Raw genomic sequence first — 9,000 nt, forward strand, 5'->3', positions numbered from 1 at the left:
GGAACTCACTTTGTAGACCAGGCTGGCCTCGAACTCAGAAATCCTCCTGCCTCTGCCTCCCAAGTGCTGGGATTAAAGGCGTGCGCCACCACGCCCGGCAATGAGCTGTTTCTTTATGCGATTTTCCATTTCATATTTCTGGATCACAGCTGACTGGTTAACTGCAATTGTGGAAGGCGATGCCACGGACCCAGAACACTGCTATCCAGCACTAAGTACGGTGTTTTCATGAGAGCTTTCAGAAATTTCCAGTCCACTTTCTCATTTCTTACACTGATTAGGCCAGAACACACCAACATAAAAAGCTTTCATGTGTCATTTCTGAAGGCTTTTCTTTCTTGAGAGTCCCACAGTTTTAAGAATTTCTCTCTCAGGTGGTGTAGTCTTTCCTGGGTTTTGGCTTTGAACTTGGATCTGTCATTACTCAGACTCAAGCTGAACTTGTCGTTGTTCTTATTAAAAGCTTACACGGTCTTACCCCAAAGTCCACCTTACTCCCCAAGCCCAGGGGCCAAGGCACTGTCAATGTACCATCCAAGGCCACATCGAGAAGAAAAGACGGCTTCCCTTCACCACTGCCTCTGCAGACACCCCCCCCCCCCAGTCAGACCTCTCTGCTGTGGGGCAGCAGCACTGTCCTTCAAGTCGTAATGCCAATGACTAGGAAACAAATTTATACTTTAGACTTCAGCACTTTGTTGCCTGATAACAAAATGTTATAAAAGCATTTTCTTCTTCCCATTAATATTTTTGATTAGGAAAAAAATAATAATTCAGTTAGCTCTTTCCAGTTACATGCAGTAAGGCTTTCTATAAGTATGGGAGTAAATTCACTTCTGCTACAACCACAAACATATTCTACATCATACCATGTATAATTTCTTGGAAAAACATAAACCCTAAAGGTATATATTAAAATTATTATCTTATGTAGCCAAGTGTGCTGTGTTCTTTTTTTTTTATAAGCCAAATTACTGATAGATGAACAGCAAAATAAAATAAACTTTAAAACCATATTTACACTGGCATGTGGGAAGCAAACTCAGTTTACCAAACCAACAGAACAGCTCTCTTTCATTTTTTTTTTTTTTGATACAGCCAAGATTTCAAATACAGTAATAGTAATAATGGCGCAGATCCACACTGAACTATGTGAACCCATGTCAACTACAAGTGTAATTGACTTTAATGGGAAAGGCTGGACTTCTGGTTTCTTTTAAAGAATGCATTATGAAGTAGGAAAGATGCAAAAGACTTGAAAACTTGGTCTTTCTGGTTAGCAGTTTTCTTAGGCTGTAAAAGATACAGTGAAATCCCAGGGGCACACAGAGAAGACAGACAGAATTAGCTTACCACTTGAACCATCTTGAGGTATCTGGCATACCGTGGATCCTTGGCTACAGTTAGGACATTTTCTGATGGCGTTTCACTCTCCTGTACTCCAGAGTCTTGCGTGCTATTCTGCTGTAGAGAGTTTTTATGTAAATCTTTAGACAGTTCACAGAAAGGATCCATCATGCTACCTAAAATCAATGTTTATTTTTAAAATTATGAGGCAATAAATATTCAAAAACTGTACTTTTATATTTAAATACCAATCATTTAATTATAGGATATACATTGCCAAATCTCTATACTTATAAACTAAACTTAATACTATCAATAACAGATTGTTCCTTGAGATGCAAATATATTTCTATGAAACATGATAAGTGGATACACCAGGAAAGTAACAAAACAATTTGTTTGTCAACTGCTCAACTAATGGACACTGAATTACTCCTCTAGGTATCTGCCATCCACTGTACTGTCCCTCATTTATTTAACCATTATATTCTAAATGGATGTGGAGATGCTAAGTTTTTAGAAGGCAGTGCTCAAGAGATTTCTTGGAGAAAACCAGATTGTCTGATCATGTACATTTTGTGTTGAAGAGTGGTTATTAATGGTACTAAAGTCAACAGAGTGACCAAAATGCTCAATGCTGGTGTTGGTGGCCAATACTGAGGGATGGAGATTTTTAGTACTGGTCCTCCTGACCTGACACTGCACAGCTCTGTGTACGGTCACTTGAGCACAGGGACTCCCTGCCCTAGCTTAGGTGTGAGGCGAAGATTCACACAGCACACAATATCACAATACTCGTCTTTTCTACCAATCTGAATATTAGAATAAGCTTGCTTCTGTGACCCTCACTCAGCATCAGCATAATTGTTACAAGGAATTTCTTCCACAGACACCATTAGTTTTATGTCAATGTGTCTATGCTGAAATGTAGGCAGATCTCCAGTGTCATCTGAGTGTGGTGACACACTACTTTAACTGCAGCACTAGGGGGTGGGGGGCAGAGGCTGGTGGATCTCTGAGTTCAAGGCCAGCCTGGTCTACAGAGTAAGTTCCAGGACAGCCAGGGCTACACAGAGAGAAACCCTGCCTCAAACAAAACAAAAAAAAAAACTTCAGTCTACAGAATATGAACCTAATTCATGTTTGCATTTTTCTAATGTAATTTATATGTAAGCCAAGTCTTTTTTTTTTTTTTTTAAAGAAGGAATTCTGAAGCAATAAAACAAACACAAATTCTTTCGGTTTCTTACACTAGGAGATATTGTTAAATGTTACAAAAGCGAATGAAATATATACGAGTATAAATATTCATCTATAAACAGTTAATACAGAAGTCTGAAACATCATTACCCATAAAAAGGAAAAATATCCAAGTACATTTCTAAAAGTCTTTAAGCATGGCTCAGCCAAGCTCAGCAGAGCAAATGAGAGCTCTATCCAGTCTTCAACTTCCAGTTGCTATGCTGTGCCCAACAACCAACAAGCACACCTTCGCAGGGTTTAATTACGCACCGGCATGCCTTTCCTATGTGAATGTCCATTAAGCATCATAATCCCTTCTCTCAACTGTCCTTCATTTCATTCTCCAATTGATCTCAATCTGTATAACTACATGTTCTATCGTGAACAAAGATCTGAGCCATGAGATTAAAGTTGTATAAAACCAGTATGCAGACCTTAGGATTTTTGACTCATAGTTTAGAAAGAGTAACAAATGGGTGGTTTTGTTATTGGGTTGTGTTGAGACAGGGGTTTCATGTAGATTGGCCTCCAATTCTCTATCTAGCCAGGGATGACCTTGACCTCCTGCCTTCACCTCCCACGTGCCAGGGCTGTACATGTACGCATGTATATCAAAAGTGCATAGCTGATTTGACTGTCATAACCATGGAAATCTTCATAAAGCAATATTTAGTTCCTTTCAAAATATTAAATATATGTGTGTGTGTGTATATGTGTGTGTGTGTGTGTGTGCATGTATATACACATACACACTGGTTTGAGCCTGGGTTTCTTTTCATAGCACTCCTAGAACTCACTCTGTAGCCTAGGCTGGCCTTGAACGCATAGAGATCTGCCTGCCTCTGAATCCTGAGTGGTAGCATTAATGATGTATACCACCACCTGGCTTCAAAATATTTTATATAAATGAAGAAAAAAAGAGTGATCAATCTAAATATTAATATGCTTTTATTAAGCTGATCAACACAATACCTGTCACAACTGTACAAATCCAGGAAGGCTACAAGAACTTCCAGATACTCTAAACAAACTAATTTACAACTCAAAAATTGTCAGATATACAAAAGGTGATTCTGAATCTGCAAAGCAAATTAAGAAATTCAGGAATGATTAATAGTACTAGGTATTTTGAGATCTGCAGGAGACTGGCTCCAGACCCCACAGATACTGAAATCTGCTGGAGTCTCCTATATAAAGTGGCCTTGGTCTGAATTTAACTTTCTCTAGATTACTTATGGTATCTATTACAATGTAAACAGTTGCACTGTCTAAGGAATACTGACAAGAATGTTCATTAGAGATGCAAATTATTTTTTCTGAATACCCTCCATGTTTGCCTAAGTGAATCCCGAGATGCGGAATCAGGCATAGAAGAGCAACTACAAGGGGCTGCGGGGCTCTTCTGAGGATTAGCACAGATGACCTAACAGACCGTGTCAGAGCACTTCTAGGTGCAAACATAAAATGTACCTACACAGGCGACTACTTTGCTGATACTATTTTAGTGGCTCACCAGTTTGGTGGTTAATTATTTCATATTTCAGTACCTTATTGAGATGTATATATATAATGGAGATTTAAAAATAAATAGTAAAAAACTTAAATGTATAGAAACATAAAAGAATATTATAGCATAAAAGCTGACTGTACAGTGACTCTTATCATGATGTAGAATGCGGTTTCAAACAAATCAATGTCAAAACTATACCTTTTTCAGAAAATTGAAATATATAGCCTTTGGGTCTTGTTAATTTTGGATTGATATTTAAAGCTTAAGGTTTTATGATTTGACTACCAAGAATTTCGCACACATTTAGCATCGGCTGTCCTGTTCAACCCATATGTCCTGCGTCTCTTGTAACTCAGCTGCTTACCTGCGGTTGCTCCGCAGTGGTTTCAGAATGTGATCCGTTTGTGACAGCAGTGACATTTAAAGGAGACACTTCAACTGTGACGTCCTCTAGGCCTGGGATAGATGACAGCTGAGAAACATGAATTAGTGTGGGCATATGAAGATCAGTCTTGGCACACAAATAAAACTTTTGAACCATGGATTCTTACACAGTTCCCTTAAACCTAAAAAACTGTATAGGTTCAGAACTCTATCTTTAATTTCCATGTCATAAATTAAAAGTGAAAAACACTGTTTTTTGGAAGAGGGTTTTTTTTTTTTCATAAAAAGTTTAATTTAGTTGATAACCTTTCTTTCCTTACAAATTATCGTTCAGCCCACAGCCCACAGAGGATTGAACATGGGCTTTGGAATTTGACTGCCAAAGTGTACTAAAGATCTAATATGCTTGTGGGCTCCCTGGCCCACCTTCCTTATGCCCTACTTTTGTTATCTGTAAGGGGATGAAAACATTTTCCTTATAAAACTATTTTAAATATTTTTATTAAAAATTCCTTGTTAAAGAAAGTACTCTGTGGAACACCATTTTCCTGCATGTGACGTGTGTGTGTGTGTGTGTGATGTATGTGTGTGTGTGTGTGTGTGATGTGTGTGTGTGTGTGTGATGTGTGTGTGTGTGTGTGTGTGTGTGTGTGTGTGTGTGTATGTAGTGGGTCTCTCAGAGACCTTGCAGCTCCCCGCTCGACTGGAATTGCTGGATCCTCCTTTCTCCCATCTGAACTCAGGCCCTCAAGCACTTCACCAGCTGAGTCTTCTCCCTAGCCCTCTCCCAATTTTGAGTTTTAATTATACGAGATACGCCTTTATATTTTAACATATGACACAGCTTGTTTTTCTCTCTTTAAACATTTATCATTGAATATTACCTAAATATGCTCTCTTCATACACAACAAAAGGACATATTGTTAATATTTCAAACTCGAATGGTAAACATTTCAAAACAAAAAAGATAAGCATTTGGGTTATTAAACTTATAAAAACCCGTCCCGCTTTTGTCCTGGTGCTATGTGACACGTCTTTGTCAGCTGTTTGGCTGACTGTGGACATTGTACTACAGCCAGGGTTAACTTGCCCACACAAAAATGTAACTTGTGTCCTTGGATGGCAGCACTTTAAAATTCCTAGCCGTTAAATAAGATTCAGTCATAAGAAAGGGTATAAGAACTCCCGGATGATAGGATCTCGGGCAGCAAAAAGTCATTGCGAAGTGCTGACTGAGGACAGTGCTTAGCAAAGTGGCAGTGGCCCCAAAGTCACAAGTGGGTATAGTTGTGACTGACACAACGTCCCCAGCATGTTCAAGGCCAGATTCTAAATTTCCATGCCAGAGAAATGTTCTAAGGCTACAGATACCCTTGCTGAAGTCCACAGAGGGCAGAGAAAGTATACACACCTACCTTCGTTTCCTTATGTTAATGCGAACATAACATTTTCCACCCAAATAGTAAATATTTTGATCAATTAAAGAACTTAAAAACTACCTTTTGAAAACATGTCCCCAGTACACTTTTACGGGGTATTAGGGAGAGGGGAGTAAAGGTTTCAAAAATACAGTAGGATTAAAGTAGACAGAAAGAACATGTATAGCCTTACAAATTAAACCAAGTAAAAACTGAATATGTCAGTTATTTATCAAAATCTCTAGGGTTTAAATAAAAATTATTTTTTCCAGATAATATGGAACTTTTTGTTTGTTGTTTTGTTTCTTTGATTTTTTTTTTAAAAATTAAATTTTTATTTATTTATTTTTTAAGAGACAGTCTCTCTCTCTCTCTCTCTCTCTCTCTCTCTCTCTCTCTCTCTCTCTCTGGATCAGGCTGGTGTCAAACTCATTATTCTCCTGCCTCAGCCTCCTGAGAACTGGGATTATCACCTCAGACTATTGTAACCAGCTTCTCTGTGATTTGTGATTTCAAACTGATAATCTTTCAATATTTTCATAACTTTCAAAATATATATATATAAATGAAAATATCAGATAGTGTCAATAAATGTTGCTCTGGAAGTATTTAAGTTTTATTTCACTTATTACATTATTTGCTACTATTACTACATTATAACCATTAAAAATAATTTTGAGTTTCCATTAAATTATGTGACCCACATAACAACTTAATTTGTAACCATGTTGTTTATATTGTACTTTTAAGTGGCATAATCAAAGAAATCTGAAACCATGAGTTCATTTGAAATGACTAAATTAATGTCTATAATGAACACCATTCATTGCCTTGCAATTTGTTTTTATGTGCAACACCGTATCACTCAACAGATACAGGGTTAGATTGACTTCACCCCCAAATACATTTTAAGTATGACTGAGAAAGATGGTGTCCATTTATCCTGGATTTAGAAATACAAACCTTTGCATCTAAAATATTGAGAGTTGTTTCAATTTGCTGAATCCGGAGAGAAAGGTCTGCCAGTTTCTAGAAGGGTTAGAGACAGAAGAATAAAGTGTTTGATTAAGATGGTATGAGAGAACAGTGAAGGGCAGATCTGTAAACTAGAATCTACGTGGCAAAATACAAACTCAACCCAGGCCTACCTAGAACAGGGCTTGAAATGTAACAGCAGCTTTTTTTTTTTTTTTTCTACTTTGTCTTTAAGGTTAAAAGGAGAAGACAATACAGTGATGATTGACTATGTTCTGCCTGACTTCAGTACAATTAAAAAGGGCTTTTGTAAGGTAACTTCTGTTTTTGTTTTTTTATTTGTTTGTTTGTTTTTCGAGACAGGGTTTCTCTGTGTAGCCCTGGCTGTCCTGGTACTCACTCTGTAGACCAGGCTAGCCTCGAACTCTGAAATTCTCCTGCCTCTGCCTCCCAAGTGCTGGAATTAAAGGCATGCACCACCACTGCCCATCTATAACAGCAGTTTAATAATTACTCACAAATGAATCATTTTATTCCATGGAAAACAAAAGAAAGAATTAGTCAGAGATAGGCTTACATAGGATGTGCCTGTAGGCAAATAAGCAAGTATAGTTTAGTCCAAATTCAAGCTTCCCAAGTCTGAAAAGGGGAATTGGGCATGAAATGGGAAGGTGAACAATTCATCTCAGAAAGAATTTAAAGAGAATAAGTTCTACAGAGGCAAAATGCAACATCTACTATCAAAACCTAACACACACCACATCAACACACATCGTGCCCTGGCTACTTTCTACAACTATGTTATCCGTCTGGTCCTAGGAGAAGGTTCGGGGGTTGGAGGGGGGGGAGCACTTGCCACTCAAGGCTAAGGATGGGAGTGTGCACCCTCAGCACCCACAGAAGAGCCAGGCAGGCACAGTGATCCACAGAGCAAGCTGGATAACTGCCAAGTCAGCGAGCACAGCAGAGGGTAATGGGGAAAACATCTGCCGTCAACCTCCGAACCCCAAGTGTGTGCACATATATGACACGATCATTCACCAACACACATACATACTTTCACAAAGAGAAGGTGGCATAGCAATGTACAATCTATAAACACACTTACTGAATACCTTGGTTGTACAAAGGATCCTAGTTAGCTGCACATTTCAAGAGGGCTGGCCAGTTTACTATGGCTCAGCGGCAGCATTCTGTCTGTTGCCTGGGATGATACAAAATTCCTTCCTAAAAGCAGAACTCTGATGCCTAAGGTCCTTTTGGCCACAGTCAGGAGTAAAATGCTGACCACTGGTCAGTGCTTAAAGTTTCTTAGCAGGATACTTGGCTGTTTGAGACAGGATCTGTTAATGCTGCCCATGCAGGTCTCAAACTTGGGCTCAGGGACGCTTTCTACCAGAGCCACAGAAACAGCAGGGAGGGCAGGCTATTTTACTCTGCCTGAATCTGTCGTCTGAAATTAAAGTTGGGTTCTTTTTCTTTTACCTATTATTGCATTTTGTCTCTTTCATCTTTGCAAGCTGGGATGAAGATGTGTAATACCCATCTTTTTTTTTTTTCTTTTTTTTTTGTGTAATACCCATCTTTAAACTTGGAATGACAAGGAAAGCCTTAGTAGACGATGAGGCAGCAACACGAGAGGACATGGCATCAGAAGAAACTGCTCTTGGGTGTAGATAGCAGTTGCTCTGATAACTTAGACTAGAAATGGTGAGACAGAACTTCAGGGTTATTTAATTTGTATGCCCCATGGTAGCACGCTAGCTCATACCTTTCTCATACCTGATGCAAGGTGCACAAATACAGAACACCTATTTTTATTTATTTTTTGTTAAGGTTTATTTTAAATTATGTGTGTCTGTATGTGCACATGAATGCAGGTACCAATGGGAGCCAGAAGAGGGCGTCATATCTCCTAGAGCTGGAGATAAGGACAGTTGTGAATCACCCTATGTGAGTGCTAGAAACCAACCCTGGGACCACTGGGCTATCTCTGTAGACCCAGAGCAGTGATTTTTAACATGATCACCTAGTATCTCCAAAGATGCAATCTGGAAATTAAACACTCACAAGCTAGGCTGTGGGTTTGGTCTCAGTTTTTTTTTTTTTTTTTTTTTTTTTTT

General features: G+C 38.6%; 1 protein-coding gene across 3 annotated transcripts in view; it reads right to left on the reverse strand.

The window, feature by feature from the left end:
• Washc3 (WASH complex subunit 3) overlaps positions 1 to 9,000 on the reverse strand; it is a 41,190-nt gene that overhangs the window by 24,234 nt on the left and 7,956 nt on the right. For 2 of the 3 annotated variants that reach the window (XM_021205183.1, XM_021205186.1), the window contains exons 3-5: positions 6,866 to 6,931; positions 4,464 to 4,571; positions 1,354 to 1,464 (exon numbers count right to left, since the gene is read on the reverse strand). In XM_021205183.1, the coding sequence (XP_021060842.1) occupies positions 1,354 to 1,464; positions 4,464 to 4,571; positions 6,866 to 6,931 (285 nt within the window). The remainder of the gene's footprint in view (positions 1 to 1,353; positions 1,465 to 4,463; positions 4,572 to 6,865; positions 6,932 to 9,000) is intronic. The other variant, XM_021205184.1, reaches the window with a different exon arrangement.

This window comes from Mus pahari, chromosome 9 (assembly GCF_900095145.1).
Source record: "Mus pahari chromosome 9, PAHARI_EIJ_v1.1, whole genome shotgun sequence".
Taxonomy (NCBI): domain Eukaryota; kingdom Metazoa; phylum Chordata; class Mammalia; order Rodentia; family Muridae; genus Mus; species Mus pahari.